The 18,136-nt window shown below is 35.2% G+C and overlaps 1 protein-coding gene across 2 annotated transcripts in view; it reads right to left on the minus strand.

The window, feature by feature from the left end:
- The window catches only part of Gabra2 (gamma-aminobutyric acid type A receptor subunit alpha2), a 132,076-nt gene that overhangs the window by 47,976 nt on the left and 65,964 nt on the right, over positions 1–18,136 (minus strand). For both annotated transcript variants that reach the window (XM_085836749.1, XM_021163094.3), the window contains exons 5-6: positions 6,020–6,240; positions 4,308–4,390 (exon numbers count right to left, since the gene is read on the minus strand). In XM_085836749.1, the coding sequence (XP_085692875.1) occupies positions 4,308–4,390; positions 6,020–6,240 (304 nt within the window). The remainder of the gene's footprint in view (positions 1–4,307; positions 4,391–6,019; positions 6,241–18,136) is intronic.

Consider the following 18,136-nt stretch of genomic DNA (forward strand, 5'->3'; position numbering starts at 1 on the left):
CAATGAAGTTGGTTACACAGTTTATTTTGAAATCATGGGCAGCCATGAAGTAAAAATTATGATTCAAACATATATTGCATTTTGAACATTGAACTTACTTAGTTAAGAGATAATGACTTTAGTAATCATGAACAAAGGCATTTAATTAGGACAATGAGGACTCATTATAGACATTACAAATAAATCAGAATATTATACAGTACCATCACATTATAAATCTGTTTTCAAACGTATCATCCATAAACTAACCAATGAACACCAAGGTACTTATATAGCATTCCATTTAAGATGAGTATTAGCAAAAACAAGAAAGGTAACATCACTGTATTTGACCAACCATGAAAGACTTATCAGAAGTGAGCCACCTTTGGAGTTGGTCAGTGGTCAGATATCTGACACTAGCTATTCTCTATGCTGACATTTCCTTTGCCCTTTGGGTACTGTTTTGGGCCCTCTAAGGCTCCCTGTCCCAATGCAGAGAGTCTCTTCCCAACTGCAAATAAAGATAGGAATCACTGCCACTCTACTGTGAACCTTTGGAGAGCTCATTTCTAATTTTGTTTATATGGCTGCTTAGAAAACAAACTTAGCATGACAGTGAGGTGACGTCTTAACTAGGGAGGAAAACTAGACCAGTTTTTTTTTTTTTTCTAGAAATATCTCTGCCTTCATTTCCCCATGACACTTGAAATTGGTTTCTTTGTTCTGTATAAATTCTTGCACAAAATACCAGGGTACTAATGCGGCCCTCTTACTAAGATTAAACTAAGGTCTCTTACAAAACTGATTTCCTTTCAAGTATCAGGTGCAACACATTGAATGATATGTATGCCTGTCATTATCTGTATGATCTTTTCATGACATTGTTACATTTCTTTCTGAATGTTTTTACTAAAACTATTATCAGTGAAATATTCCTTATACTTATATATGCATTTATGCATCCCCAAATTACGTTATGTAAAACAATTTTTAAGTTGGGATTCTAGAAAATAGGTGTAGATACGAATACATATTTATAAATGTGATTGTAATATTTTCATAGAAAAATATTTATTTATTTGTACATGTAAATGTTAGGTTTTCTAGAGTCTAAATTACCAAGTAGCTAATTTCAATTAAATAATCACTCAAGCTGTCACTGAAAACATTCAATAATAAGTTAGCAATGTAGTTAACTAAGCACTCATTGTAGATCATCAAGTGATTTGCTTTGTTTCTCTCAAGAGGAAACATCACGGGTCTTCTCCACAGCAGCATTTACAATGCTGCACAATTTGAAAGACCAAACGACCATTATTTGAATCTTCTTATTTCCCTTATGTGTAAACATCATGGTCTTTTTCCAACAGTATTCCCAATGCTGTGCAATTTAAAAGACCAAACAACAATTGTTTGAATCTTCTTATTACTATTCACACATAACTAAGAGAAATGAAGGTGTATAAAAGTGATGTTATTCTTTTCTAAAATTATGAGATACAGAAGGAAAGGATATTTGATTCATTTCTGTAACTATCCGCAATGTTTCCTGTTAAATTAATAACTTATCTATGCATATTATAGTAAATATGTATATCTAACAACAATCCATTAACACATTATAGAAAAATAAAGTCAAATGAAACATTATAAATATAAAGAAAATGAATGGTCCTCTGTCTATTTTTAAAAGCATTTACTGTGTTTCATCAATTAGCAATCTATATGATCCGGCTTATATGTTGTTTAGTCATGAGAGGACAAGGAATAGAATGCAATGCAGTGTTGCTCAGAGTCATTTCTTTGTGCACAGACCCAACAGTGAACCAGGAGTGGTCACTATGCTTATCAATAAAGTATAAACAAAGAAGACAGGGTAGACACATGGCTCAGCACTTAAGAGCAGTTACTACGTGTGAAGCATACCAGCGTCTGGTTCTCAGCTCCCACACTGGGTGGGCTCACAGATTCCTGAAAATCCACCTTCAGGTGCTCTGATGTCCTCTTGGTTTCTGTAAGCATCTGCACACACATGTGAATTCACCCCATGCCCCACCCCAACCCACAAAAATAAAGAATTTTTTTTTCAAAAAAGTCAGAAAGCAATTTATTTTACATATTGCTTTATAAGTCCCACTTTGAGGCAGCATTTCACAGAGTGCTTTTATTTAATTTAGTTAAGCAATCTATGTTTGAATGCTAGTCTGGTTTATGCACATGCATATTCAGACTTAATACTCAGTAATCAATAAATATATTCCTAAATCATTTTAGATCTATTAACTTCTATCTGAAAAAAAATGTGAGTTTTCCATTTTAGGGGGGCTAATGCACAGAATCCCACTATGCTTACATGCAGGAACTTTCAAGTCAACCTGAAACATTAAAAAAATATATAAAGATAGGAGTAAAAGAAGAATGGATTTTAAATTGCTCAAATACAGGGAGGAGGATTAATGTATTTGAGGAGAATGATAAAGTTCCAGAAATTCAATTCTTTTTAGGATGATGGTACTTGTAAAAGAGAGTAAGAAATAACTGCAAGATAATTTCATGGTTGCTTCTGCCAAAATTGTTCTATGCTAGCACAATAAGGTGGTTGTCTCATTTCACAGCACTGTCCACACTGCTAACACAGATGCTGTGATCCTTGCTATACCCAAAGATAAACAATGGAATGAGTAAACTGATTAGGCCAAGTGTCAGAATATGAATATGAAGGAAGAGAAATAAAATAAGTAATAATTACACAGAGAAAGAATAATGCACAGAGACTTTGTGTGTTAACCATATGCATCCCTTTACAGAGAAAACTGTAATAATCTTGGGCATTCGAAATCCCATTACTTTGTAGCTGCACTCTGTGTGAAGATTTTAATTTGAGATCAAACACTTCCAAGCAAATTCACTTCATTTTCAGTATTGAGGCATCTTGCCATTGACATCTGATGTCATAGTAACAATACCTCATCTGCTGAAAACACTTGTCCTTCCCATATCATTACTGCATCTTGCATAAATTCTTTTTGGTGCCAAAGCTTTTCAAGTTTCCCTTTAATGTCACTTATGCAATGCAAATGAGCTTCTCTGCTGCATCTGTTCTGGTTTTCTCAACACTGTGTTTACGTTGTATAACATGATTGACTATCTTAAATAATATTGGAAGAAATGCCAGTTTTAAAGGGATGGTTCCCATGACAATAAAGAAAGGCTTGTGGTTAAGCCCAGAGCAGGCTCTCAAAGAAAATTGAGAACTGACACCTGCTACAAGGACACACAAAGCAAACAAGATGGAACCTCTCAACAAAACTGTCATCCTTAAAACATCAGAGGAATCTGCATTCTGTCAGTGACCATTCTCTTTTTGTTTGTAGTTTGTGAGAAGATCCACTCTTCTTCAGTCAGCCTCACATCTAATCAGGTTACAAGTGATCACTTCTATTTACCAAGAAAAAGAAGAGCCTGAAGCTGCTCAGAATGCACAAAAATGGTATGTCAGAAAGAGCACAGTTTCCAAAAAGGTCAGAGATGAAGGCATGTTCAGACAGAAGGAGGCTGCCTAGCTGCAATGATGAATTAATCCTGAGGCTGCCTGGGGTGTCCTGTGGGCCTGAAGGGACGATCTGACTTTGCCCTTTCTGTTACTCCATGGTGTGAATTTTTCTACTTGACATATCAAATACAATCCGGTGACCTAGAGAATGGCCAGTGGCATAGAAACTTTTAGAAATGTTCTAGGTACACCGAAGACACTGACATGTAAGCATCCAATGTTGTCATCTTCATTAAATGTATTCTAAGGAGAAAAAAAAGAACTTCTTGCATCAAGTCAGGGGTAGACAGACAACATTACAGGCTGCATGGCTTTTTCTGACCTTTGTAACAGATCAATAAGAATTTGTCATGCACAATTCACTCTAACCTGAATGATAACTTATTTTACATTTTAACATAATAGCATGAGGAGAAAATATGAATAAGTTATGGTAGGGACTCTACAACAGTCCCTGACTTACTTGTATGCACAAACTAAAACATAAAGTTCTTTATTAGTAATAAAACAAAATTATGAGTTAAACTATAAGAAAATATAAAAGAATTAAAGTATTTGAGTGAGCCCTAGGAGATTGCAGTTAGTTCCTACAGGGCAATCATCATAATATTAGTTCCCATAGGACAGCCACCATAGCTTCTGCTTCTGCATCCTATTAGTCTGTTATGAAGCCTTGCATAATAGGAGAAAAAGAAACTGCATGATCCAACAGAGATGCTGTCTCCTGGTGATGTTATCAACTTGAAATATGTATGTTTGCTGTTATACTTACAGCTTCCAAATTTCAGTGGGCATGAATGAGCGTCCATCGGGAAATCCTCCAAGTGCATGGGACATTCAGCTTGGACTGTAAGCCTAGAAGCCAAAATGCCACTCTTGGTTTAAGTGGATTTGCTGGTCAGAATATATTACTTGATACAGTTTTTAACAGAATTAGAGATTTACGTTAGGCTTGAAAAGGTTTAAACAGAATAAAAATAAATTATATATGTATTTGAAAAATGTTTGCCATTAACAGCACTATAAATATTTAATAGCTGATGATCCTTAAAGCTCTATTATGGAAAGGGTAGCTTTTTTATTGTCATCTCATCAACTAGAGAGAGACGTTGATGTAATACTTTAATATTTGCTTCCTTAAAGATATGCCAGTTTTAATATCTAGTATTTATATAGGTAGACATGTGTTTAGGAATAGACACAAATATAGACAGACCGATGTTATCTCCTAAAAAATAAAATTGTTCACACATATTGCTTGCTAAATTATAGATATAAATCCATGATCATCATAAATATATTTTCTGTATCTGAATATAATAAAGTGTAATCGTTGAAAATCTATTATAAAGAACATTTCAAATTACTTCCAATTTTTTAAAAAATACTTCCATTTTTCATAAAAACAGTAAATAAACAGGAAGTAAATTGAACTCAAAGAAAAATCTTTACTAATTGAGCTGAGAAAAAGGTGGCTATCAGCCAACTGTGGCATTAACTTTAAACACTATATAAATAGAACCCTCTGTAATTGTTCCTAATAGTTTATAATACCTGAACCGTAATCTACAAGAATAAATGGTTTAAACATGAAGTCATTTAGTCTGTACTATCTAAGCTTTACACTATTCAAACAGAAGTAAAAATAATGACTCAGTGATTTATAGCCAGTGACGATCCAGAAATAAGTCCTCAACTCTTGTATCTCCTGCTCCCACCAGGCACAAGAGAAAACAATGTTAATTAATGAAATCTAATTCTTAACTTTCCATATGATGTTACAAAACATCAGAAACATGGAACACAGTATCTGTACACGCATAGTGCTAATGGCAGCGTTTTGTGTTTAAATCCACCATTAAACATTGACTTTTGATTCTACATCATCTTGTTAGGTATAAAAATTTTAGTTCTTCTGTAATAAAGTTAATTTGTTTTAAAACATTCATGAAACTATTTAAAATATAATGCAAGTGTCAACAACTACACATGCTTCTGAATGTGCACAAAAGGATAAACTGCATGAGATTGATATTACATGATTATTTTAAATCATGATATAGGAATTTTATACTGTTAAGCCTAATACATGATTTAAGTTAGCCCATGTATTTAATACACAAAAACCATGTTAATACAGATTAAAATATGCAATTAAAATTACTTAAAATTGACATGCTATAGAACAGGATATAGAAAAGCTATTATATCCTCCTGCAAACAAATTTATAGTCCAAACTAAAATGTAACATGAAAAGTACCAAAAAAATCAATTTTTAACAACCAAGAGAATCTTTAACCTTAAAAATTAAATTCACTTTAAATTCAATTTTACACACATGCCCAAACTTTTATGAAACCAAACATGAAATATTTAGTAATTTCAGGAAAATTTTCTAGGTGAGGAAATATTTACCAATGATTTTCATAGTTTTTCAATGCATGATTTCAAGAGGACAACCCTAGTCTCACACAGCAACATACCTCATGGTATATAGCAATGTTCCATCATCCTGGATTCGAAGCAGCTTGTTTGGCATTGTCATGTTATGAGCCACTGACTTTTTCCCATTGTGAAAGAATGTATCAGGAGTCCAGATTTTGCTGGCCATTAAATTGTTAAGTCGAAGGATATTCATAGGACCTTTAAATTTTAAACGCTCATCTTTCCATTTTTGCCGAAAGAAAACATCTATTGTATACTCCTAAAATATAAATTTACAATTCCTTTGAAAACAGTACATGTTTTAGAAGTAATAAACATATAAATTTCAGGAGACAGAGTATTCCAAATAGTTTACAGAAAACTGAATTGAGAGATATACATACTTCATAAAGATTAGTTCTTTAGGTTATCAAGAAAGGTTGCCTCTTACAATGGTGTAGAGTATATCTATTTGCATGATTAGCTACACATTCCTGAGAGAGAAGACGATGAATTTATCTTGTCTTTCCCCTCTGGGTTGAATAGTCTAAGTAACCACATTATGAAATTCATCAATTAAAATTGCTTCCTGGGTGGTGCATGCATGAGCAGGTCTGTATGGCTTGTTTCATATTATTTGAAGAGTGATGGAATGGGTAGATTTTCAGTAGTAAACATAAGAATATATATATATATATATATATATATATATATATATATATACATATATATGTAAAATTTTATACCCTTTCCTCATTTCCCCTCCAAAACTCCCCTATCCCATTCCCCCTCCCCCTGCTCACTAACCCACCCACTCCCTCTTCCCTATCCTGATATTCCCGTATACTGGGCCATCTACCCTTCACAAAACCAACGACCTGTATTCTCAGGTACTCAGGAGCCATCATTTTCTTTTGACAGTGAATGTGTTAAAATTCAATCATTTTTTAAAGTTCTTAACCCATAGTGAGTGATGCATCATAGTGCTGGCCAAGTATGGGTTAGTAAATGATGAACCCAAAACATAGTAAGTAACTACTAAATCTGTTGCAATACAAGAATTTTAACAATATTTGACCACTAAGAGTGTGAAATTTTCAAGTAACATTCTTGTGAAGCATACTTTAACACACTCACATACACCAGGACATGATTACTCTATTATCACTTTTCAATATTTTAGTTTATCTGAACTGTATGACTCTCACTTTCCCACTTCCCTCTGTACTGATTGCATACTCTCATATTCTCTCTCTCTCTCTCATTCTCTCTCTGTCTCTCTCAGTCTCTCTGTCTCTCTCCCTTTGTCTGTCCTGTCAGTCTCTCCCTATGTCTCTGTCTATCTCTCTCTCTGTGTTACTCTCTCTGTCTCATACACACATACATTTTAGATAAAATATACAGTTACAAAAGTGATTATTATTACTAATAATCTATGGATTCCAGTCTATATATTTGTGCATTTATACATAAATAATAAAAATGTTCCATTATACTCCTCAAATTGTGAACTCAGAAACAATCTATTATGTATTAAACCAAATTGTCATATGCTAGAAAATTACAATTCACAGACCACATGAAGCTCAAGAAAAGGAAGACCAAAGTATGATGCTCAAGTGCTTCTTAGAAGGGGGAACAAAATACTCATGGGAGAAAATACAGAGACAAAATGTGACCAGAGACTGAAGAAAAGGCCATCCAGAGACTTCCCCACCTGGGAAACCACTCCATATACAATCACCAAACCCAGACACTATTGTGGATACCAAGAAGTGATTGCTGACAGGAGCCTAATATAGCTGTCTCCTGCAAGGCTCTACTAGCACCTGACAAATACAGAGGCAGATGCTCACAGCCAACCATTGGACTGAGCACAGGATCCCTAATGGAGAAGTTAGAGAAAGGACTGAACGAGCTGAAGGGGTTTGCAACCCCATAGAAAGAACAACATTATTAACCAACCAGATTCCCTAGAGCTCTCAGGGACTAAACCACCAACCAAAGAGTACACATGGAGGGACCCATGTCTCCAGCCGCACATGTAGCAGAAGATGGCTTTGTTGGACACCAATGTGGGGAGAGGCCCTTGGTTCTTTGAAGGCTTGATGCTCCAGTGTAGGGGAATGCCAGGGCAGGGAGGCAGGAATGGGTGGGTGCAGGGGAATGGGGGAGGGAATAGGGAGTTTCCCGGTGGGGGGACCTGGAAAGGGGATGACATTTGAAATGTAAATGAAGAAAATATCCAATTAAAAAAATAAGCCAAAAAAAAAAAAAACTACTAGATGAACTAACAAGTACCCCGGAGCTCGTGACTCTAGCTGCATATGTATCAAAAGATGGCCTAGTCGGCCATCAGTGGAAAGAGAGGCCCATTGGACTTGCAAACTTTATATGCCCCAGTACAGGGGAACGCCAGGGCCAAAAAGTGGGAGTGGGTGGGTAGGGGAGTGTGTGGGGGAGTGTATTGGGGACTTTTTGGATAGCATTGGAAATGTAAATGAGGAAAATACCTAATAAAAAAATTAATTCTAAAATAAAAAAAAATAAGAAGCAGCCTTTCTTTTCCCTGCACTTCATTTCCAGCCCATGACTCTGGCTGCTTTCTTGCCTGCCATCACCATAGACAACCTGGCAAGGCTCCTCACCCAATCTCAAGCTTGCCAAGTTCCCCTAAAGCACACCCAACAGCTATAAATAGCACTCTGTCCCCTCAGCTCCATCTTCTGACCCACAATGGTCCCTGTATTCCTGGAGGCCTGCCTGTCCTAGGGACAATCAGATGGTTAAAGATCAAAATAAGAACATTCAATAAGACCCAGGTCAATATGTCACCACCAGAGTACCCAACTACATCCAGACTTGGATATGGTAATCTAACTAAAGCCCCCCCCCCCAAAAAAAAACCTGACATTAAATCTCATCTTATGAAAGGGGCAGAGACCTATAAAGAGGAAATAAATAAATGCCTCAAAGAAACACTTGAAAATATTTTTCTATGATCACCTGGGACTAAAGCTGCTCTCTTTGCTCTTTTTTTTTTTTAAATATTTTTATTAGGTATTTTCCTCATTTACATTTCCAATGCTATCCCAAAAGTTCCCCATACCCTCCCCCCCAACTCCCCTACCCACCCATTTCCACTTTTTGGCCCTGGCATTCCCCTGTACTGGGGCATATAAAGTTTGCAAGTTCAATGGGCCTCTCTTTCCAGTGATGGCCGACTAGGCCATCTTTTGATACATATGCAGCTAGAGTCATGAGCTCCGGGGTACTGGTTAGTTCATAATGTTGTTCCACCTATAGGGTTGCAGATCCCTTTAGCTCCTTGAGTACTATCTCTAGCTCCTCCATTGGGGGCCCTGTGATCCATCCAATAGCTGACTGTGAGCATCCACTTCTGTGTTTGCTAGGCCCTGGCATAGTCTCACAAGAGAGAGCTATATCTGGGACCTTTCAGCAAAATCTAAAACATTGCAGTCTTAGAAAACAATGTCCAACAATAGTATGTATGCTACTTTGGTTTCCAAGGACCTTACAGGTTTTCTAGAGTGTATGGAGATGCTCATATTTATTTGCACATCATCTTGCTTCCAGAAATATGGAAAAGTCTAGAAAGTGTTACAGAGATGGGTAAGGATACTTGCTATTAAGGCTGATGATTTCTATAACCTATGTGGCAAAAGTAAAAACAAAAATATCTTACAATTTTTGATCTTACATCTACATGAGTTCTCTCCCTGGCTCTCTTTCCCTTCTCTATCATCTCTCTCACAAATGCAAAATTAATTAATTAATTAATTAATTAATTAATATTATGAAAATCACCTTGTAACTCTTATTAGAAAGATTACTAAATGTTTCCTCTTTTGAATCACTCATTCTCACTTATGGTCCCCTGGTCCTGGGAAGAACAACGTATCCTGAATTTGGCACTTATTAATCCCATGCCTGAGCTGATAGATGTAAAACTAATGTAGTTACAAGTTAAATATTACTACAAAATGCATTCTTAGCTATATCATTAGCAGTATTGACGTAGAATCTACAGAATACTTAGATTCATATTTACTATGATAAAGCACAATACTTGAATATTATGTCATAACCTAGCCCTCTTTCCTGGTCCTTAAATATTTCCACTGGTGGCGCATGCCTTTAATTCCAGCACTTGGGAGGCAGAGGCAGGCAGATCTCTGAGTTCAGGCCAGCCTGGTCTACAGAGTGAGTTCCAGGACAGCCAGGGCTACACAGAGAAACCCTGTCTCAAATACAACAACAACAACAACAACAACAAAATATTTCCTCAATTTATGCTTGTCACTGTAACAAACAATCTCACTTTGAAATTCTTTTTCAGTCCTATTATACAAAATTATCTGGGCTGGTTACATGACTAATTTCAGTGATTCAGAGCACCCTTGGCAGATGTCTATTTTTTGTTAATTAGTACAGTTCACTTTTAAAATTCTTTGATATTTCTTTAATTTGGGGGTTTTTTTCTTACTTGTTTCTACTGCATGTTGGCTGCTTTTTATAGTGATCTAAAACTAGTTTATATATGCTATGTTATACAGCATCTAAGAGGATCTGTAGCTCAAAAATAAAAAGGAAAAATATGTGTAAACTATCATAGTGTATATTGATAATATTGTCATAAAATAAATTACCTGTGTCTTTCACATTTCAGCTTCCATATACCATATTAGTGTGCATATGAGGCAAAGGTAATTTCATTACTGTCTGATTGAAGATACTTGAAAGTTTCCATTTGGCTTTTAACAATTTTATATTGTGAACATGATGACTGTAGTTTTGTACTTATAAACATATTGGTTTACCATATTGACATTTTATAATTTATTTTAATCCTACTACAATTTAACTATGAGACTAAAAAGAATTTAGAATGTAATAAATATTTTAGAGTCAAAGTTTTTTTTGGTAAAATCTAGTCATCCCTATATTTTATGATGATTCTGTCCACTTACATTTCTTGTTATATTAATACTGGGTATATTCTCATGTAATATTGCTTTTAATGGACACAATTTAAAGGATGAAACTAAAGAGAAAACAGAGAGTTTTTTTTTCAGTAAGTAGTAAAATTAAATAAGAGAGATGACTATAATATTATAGAAGAAGAAGAATAGGAGGAAACACACATACATTTGTGTGTGGTTGTGTGTGTGTGTGTGTGTGCATTCAAAGCATAGGTCAAGTATTAGACTACCAGAAGATATAGAATCCCAAAGTTCCAACCATGTCTAATAGTGTTAAAAGATAAGGTAAACTTTAGGATTAAAGAGTGCTGAAAATTCTGGAGCTTAAGAAACTAGGTTTTTTTCTTGGTTCCACAGTCATGAAGTAGTGTGGGGTATCTCTTCCACTCAGCCTCAAATTGATCGTAGCTAGTATTTCCTTTGTGGAGGAGAAAATCACTGGCTATCAAAATTTCCATCCCATAGGAACATGTAGGCAGATCATCTTGGCCTCAAGTGTTTCAGCATTTCTTATCCTATTCCAGGAAGCATGGGTCAGAAATGATTTTTTTTTCAGATCAATGACAAGAATAGAAAGCAAAATGAAACAAAACAAACCAAACCAAAACCAAAACCAAAACCAAAACCAAAACCAAAACCAAAACCAAAACCAAAACCAAAACCAAAACCAAAACCAAAACCAAAACCAAAACCAAACAAGACATGGAAAAACCCATCTATCATTCATGAATGATTCCTGGCAGATGTAAGTCACACATCTGAGTTGGCTGACAGAGTTGCAAATGACTTCTGTCCATTAGGGATGACTATACAGTTGAGTATGAAAGATATGATCATATGTGAAAAACTAGAGCCAATAAACAATCTTCACAACCTAGCACATTAGGCCTTTGAGTGAAAAATAATTAAAAGATGTTGGTGAATGAATAGTTTGAGGACATCTGAAGTCCCAATGCAATCCACATGTTCCCATCCTATAGATACATCAAGTTATTTAAGCAAATTAACCATTTCTAAATAAAAAGTAAGCCTGTAAGCAGAAACTGGGCAATCCATTATAAATGATGGTATATAAATTAGGATAAGCATATTCATTTATATATTGTATGAAAATATTAGAATTTTAATCTTCTATGGCATTAATGTAAATATACATATATGTATATTTACATATATATGTGTGTGTGTATGTTTGTATATATATGTGTATGTATGCATATATATGTGTGTGTATATATATGTGTGTGTATACATATACATATATAATACTTTATATAAAGCATTTGCAAAGGCTACCATAGTGTATCTTGTGTAAGTTTTACTGTATGTATTATCATATTTTGGTTGTGTTTATAAGCTTAGAGGAAAGAGGGCAATAACTGGGAATGGTTGAGTGATGTTCTTCTTTTCAGTGGACTGTGAAAGTGCTCAATTAGTTGAATTTATATCACATAATTTTGATTAAAATAACTCAAATGAAGTGGAAAAATGTTCTTTACAAACTAAAATTAAGACATCATAGCAGAAAATATTAATTAATTACATTTGACAAATTAAAAGTACAAACATATGCCAGGTTTGTACCTTCATAAGACACTTAAAATGATAAATTATCCCTAAAATGTATAAGTGTATAATGCTAGTAATTATCAATGATACTATTCAAAATACAGGTGTCTAACCACTGTAGTTAAAATTAAATTTAGTTGTAAATGTTAGTTAAAGACAAAACAAAGCCGTTGCAAATAGCAAGCCATTTTAAAATCTAAGCATCTGGAATGTGAAGACAAACACCTAAAATTGTTGTATAGGTGTTACAAATGTGCATCACAGCTCAGAAGCCAGCAGCCACTGCTGAGTGCATTCAACAAAAACAGTTAGGAAGGGAGAAAAAGGCATACACATATTTAGTGCTCCTACAACTGAAATAGGAGAGAAAGGTAATTGAAGGTTGAGTAACAACACAGAGCTGAAGGTTCATACAGCCATGGTATACTCATAGAAACCTTAATCATTCTATAGGTGGGATAATAGATAAAGAAAGCCAATTTCTTTGTTCTAAGCTTTCTATAGGTAGAAGCCAAAATAAAAAATGCAGGATACTAATAATAATTTTATAAACACTAAAATTCTCCATTTACTCAGCAAACTTCTTTAGTGTTATTTCCATAATTGGTCCTGCAAACAAGCAAATCGGTTCCTTCAGCACAGTATATAAATTATATAGACATAATTCCAAGAACACATTAAACTTGGAGAAGACAGCCTAGTCTTCAGTGCGTAAGTATGTTAATTATAAGTCAATGCTCATAGCCAATTTCTGAAGATTCTGTCTAGTCACTAAAACAAGCAAAGTTCAGGACTAATTTCAGAATGATTTCTCATTTACTCCGAATTACTAAGTGTATTTAAAAATACTAAATTTATTTCATTATCCCATTTCTTTGCTATTAATGGCTAGCTCCTACTGAATAAATCCCTATCAGTAGTGTGGCTCCCATAATGAAGAAAAATGTGGCTTATGAGGCAGGTATATGATAACTAAAAATAATTTTTGAGATACACAAAAATATTTAAGCTCAGAGTCATGAGTTTGTATTTAAAGAAACTTCACCAACAGACTTGACAATGAATTAATATTACAAACATTTCAACAAGTAGGGCACTTAAGATCACCAGAATGCCAATAAACCCAGTTAGTAAAACTCTGTATACAAACATGCTCAATTAAATACAAGTTCCAGAACAGCACAGCTGTTCCAGCAATTGTGAAGGTGAAATACTTAGGCTTTCCCTTTGTAGTCAATGGTCAAGAAATTTAAATCAATAATGGGAGAGAGATTCGACACTGTTAGGTCTCTATATTATATTATTAAAGCAAACCTAATGACAGTACCCTAAATCTCTCATCATTTGCAGAGATTCAAAGCATTTGGAAACATTTTGTGTCATTTAAATTTTTTATTTACTTATTTAATATTCAAGTTATCCCTAACACTTAAGGGAACATATTTCAGTAGCACTATTCAAATTTTCAGAATTTTAAATTTCAGTGCAAACCTGATGCTTCCAGATTTTATAGACTTGTCATTATATCATACATACCAGCAACTCTCTGAGGCAGGAAACCACAGTTAAATACTCTTCTATCATGGACCGATAAAGAGCCAGTGGCCACTGATCATGAGAAATTTACAGATTATGGGAAGTTACAGGAATAATTACTAAAACTTGAGTTTTATAATCTCTGAATACAAAATCTCTTTCACATTTTTTTCTTTCCAGTGTTGGGGAAACCAGGAATATGGACTCACAAGAATGACAAGAGTCCTTCTCTTCTACCATAAAAGAAGTAAACTCAAAAGAGATGAGTGATTTAAACAATAAAACATATGAAGGTTCAAAATTTCTAGGGAAAAAAAAAACTGGAAAGCAACTATGGAAGAGTGTTTTCTCTATCAAATAATTTCCTATCAAATACTTAAACAATGAAACAAATGGCTAACTAAAATTACATTTAGATATGGTTTAGTATATTTAGTAAATATTGTAGTGTCTATTTAATGTACAGATTTTAAGAAATGTAACCAGGTAACAGAACAACACCCCAATTTAAATAAATGTCTAAAAATCCTAAATGTTGAGTTTTTCTTAAGAAACACTAAACATAGCTTACAAGTATATCAAATTCATTTAATATCATGAATCATTAAGAAAATAAAAACTATAGGCAAAATAATAAGAGAGGGTATAGAAAAGATGATAGATCAGTGTTGGCTTAGATATGAAGAAAAGGAGCCCTGTCTTGCACAGTGTAGGCAAGGGTTAAAATTAGTCCTGCCATTCTGGTAAAGAAATAGAGTTCTCCACAAAAGATAATTATAAGTATCGTCATAGTACATCATGAAAGGGTATCTTCTTTGAACACCCAAAAGAATCTAAATTACTAAATGAAAAGTTATAGCAATGGTATACAATATGAAATGTATGCTAAGAACAGGCTCTTAAGTAGATCAGAGAAATTACTGGAGCACATATTATTTAATCTTTTTTAAATTTCAGTTGAATTTTGGAAAATATGATAACAGAAGCAACCTGCTAAAACTCTTAAAAAAGATAAAGTATAATATATAGACATTCCGGGGGAAAGTTGGACGTCAGGGACATCAACTGGCACAGATGCCTTTAAAATAGAAGCTTGAAAACCAAAGCAGGAACAAATATTGACAAAGCAAAGGGCCAAGTTTAGAGGCTGTGTAGAACACCTCAACAGAAGCCATCAGAGAACCACCATGTGTGGTTGACATTAATTTTACAATTAACAACAGTCAGAGGAGAAGTTCCATTTGTGCCCAACATTTATATAAAAGATGTCTATAATACAAACAATATCAATTAATCCTTAGCAGAATCAGACATATAAGAATATAGTCTCCCCCTTTTGTAAACTTTCTTCTTTTTGCCTCCATTTTATATCATCCTATAAGAGGAGAAGAAATGTAGGTGGCAAGCCATTCCTCATAGTAATCCCCTATGTGTGGGAAGAAGAAGAGTTAGAACATGCACACAACGTATCAGAGTACACACATTAGCCTGACCTCCCTAAAGCTGTGGAATGGATTGAGATGCTGTCACAAAGTGGGAGTATTCTGATGAATATAGCATTCCTGAATATTTTCATTTGAGTTTCTAAAGCCCTTAGAATCGTATACAAACACTCTTACAGCCTCCATGTCCCTATTATATATCTTCCTACCTTCTTCAATCTCGCTCAACCAATTCTCTCATCACACAAGCATACACCGGCGTTGCACTTCAGCAGTATTGACATAAATGCAAGCTTTTGCATGTGTCAAGTCATGGCTCCCTTATGCTAATTCATTGGTAAGTGTCATTCTGGGTAGTGAGGTCCTGAGCAGATGACAATGGCATCAACAGAAGCAGATGTCAAAAGATAATGTAGGTGTTAATGCAGATGTTCCTCCTATGCACAGAAACCCTGATCCTTAATCCCTTGAGAAGTCCATGGTACACACATGCGTGTTTTTGAATCTGTTGGAATATATGGATACAACTATTCCTTTTCACAGCCCAGAGTGCAGTAAATAAGACAATAGTCTTCACAACACACACACACACACACACACACACACACACACACACCACACACATTTAACAAATCTAAAAAGTGAAGTACAAGGAAAAGAGAAATTGCTATTTTTAAGAAACCCCCAAAAAGCACTAGAGAAAGTTAAGTTTGATATTAGCCTTGACTACACTGAAAAAAAAATATCCAGTTGGCAAAGCAGTAGATCAGTATAACAAGTATGGAGAAAAAATATGTACAAGGGCAGTGAGCTGTTAGCAATAATGGCATGTTCAGAGAACAGTGAGAAGTTCAACGCAATCTTTAAAAATAAAAGCCTCACTGAGAGTTACAGTGCCTTATAACTGCTGCCCTCTATGCCGATCTCTTCTCAGCCATGCTGATTAAAATGTTGCCTCCACTCTTTCTCCACTTCCTCACTTCCCACATGCCTCCGCCCACTGCAATCTGGTTGCTTTTGCCACCATCAGCAAACACCTTCTTGTTCTTAATCTAATGACATATTTAAGCATTTTTCTCAGCTTTGCCATCAAAAAAGAGATAGTTTTCATCTCACTACTTAAGCAATATTCTTTAAGATACATCTTCCTCTTCTTGTTACTATTGTTGAGACCCCACCATGGAATCAGAGTCTGTCTCATGACCACCAGTCTATCTGTAGGATACGCCTTAGAAAAAGTATGGGTGTTTATAGCAATGGGTAAATTTAATTCTTCTTAACCTATACATGCAATCTCTGGATTGCTTGACTAAAAACCAAGGTTCCTCGAGACTTGCAATCTAAGAATCAAGCATTCCATCTCCAGATTTTTATTCACTTCTTCTTGTTTGGAAAGAAAGCATTTATTTTGACTCACAGTCACAGGGAGAGTCCATCACAATGAAAAATTCCTGGCAGGCAGAGCAGAAAGCAGCTGAGGGTACTGCACGGACAGTCAGGAGGTAGAGAGGGGTGGAGAGCAGTGTTATGCTCCTTTGCACTCATGTATGGGTTCCCTTTTTATTTTAAATATGTGCATTTGGTAATTTATGTATCTGTGTCTCTTTGTCTTGGTGGTCAGCATGAGTTTCAGCCACCTATACATCAATTCTTGCAAAGGGCAGAACAGAGTGTCAGATCCTACGAAGCTGGAGCTTGCTGGTAGTTATGGACCTTTCAAAGGGAGTGCTGGATACCAACGCTGGCTCCTCTGGATGAGCAATGAGCACTCTTAACTAACAACCCCTCTCTCCAACCCATGCAACTTTTAGTTTAAAGATCACTCTGATTCAAGAAATTATAACTGTATAGTATGTAACTTACACAATAGAGTGAGCAGAATGGGAAATATCACTTGTTCCATAGGAAACCAGGACATTTAATATGGCTGCTCTAAACTTACACAACCCTCACTGCCCCCTGAAAAGTAACTGGCAGACTCTTTTTAAACTCACCTTCATTTTTCCTCTTCTGTATTTTTCTCCAACTTCTGTATCCAGCAGATCAACTAGTCATCAACTACATACACAGTGAAGTGTTAAATAACTGCCATATTTCTTCTCTACTGCCAACATCTCATACTGTCCCACCTCAGCTGACATATTTAAGCATTTTTCTCAGCTTTGCCATCAAAAAAGAGATAGTTTTCATCGCACTACTTAATCAATATTCTTTAAGATACATCTTCCTCTTCTTCTTACTACTGTTGAGACCCCACCATGGGATCAGAGTCCATATCATGTCCACCAGTCTATCTGTAGGATATGCCTTAGAAAAAGTATGAGTCAGCCGACAGTCATGTCTTGGCTGAGGCAGTCTCCATCTCACTTATTTTTGCTTCTCCCCACATCTGACATCTATTACTTATTTCTGAGAACCACATAGACTCTAAGATGCAAGTCTACCAATGACTGTATTATACTCTCAACCTACTGCACATCAATTTTGAGAGGCACCTGAGCAACAACTTCTTTACTAGAAACTTCAGCCTATCCCAATAAGATATTTATGAATCTTATTTTGAGAAGCATTTTTTCCACATACTTTCATGGGGCTGTGTATTATCTGATGTGTCAAAGTCTTTGAG

Source organism: Mus caroli, unplaced genomic scaffold (genome assembly GCF_978045245.1).
Source record: "Mus caroli unplaced genomic scaffold, Mus_caroli_1 scaffold_4, whole genome shotgun sequence".
Classification (NCBI taxonomy): domain Eukaryota; kingdom Metazoa; phylum Chordata; class Mammalia; order Rodentia; family Muridae; genus Mus; species Mus caroli.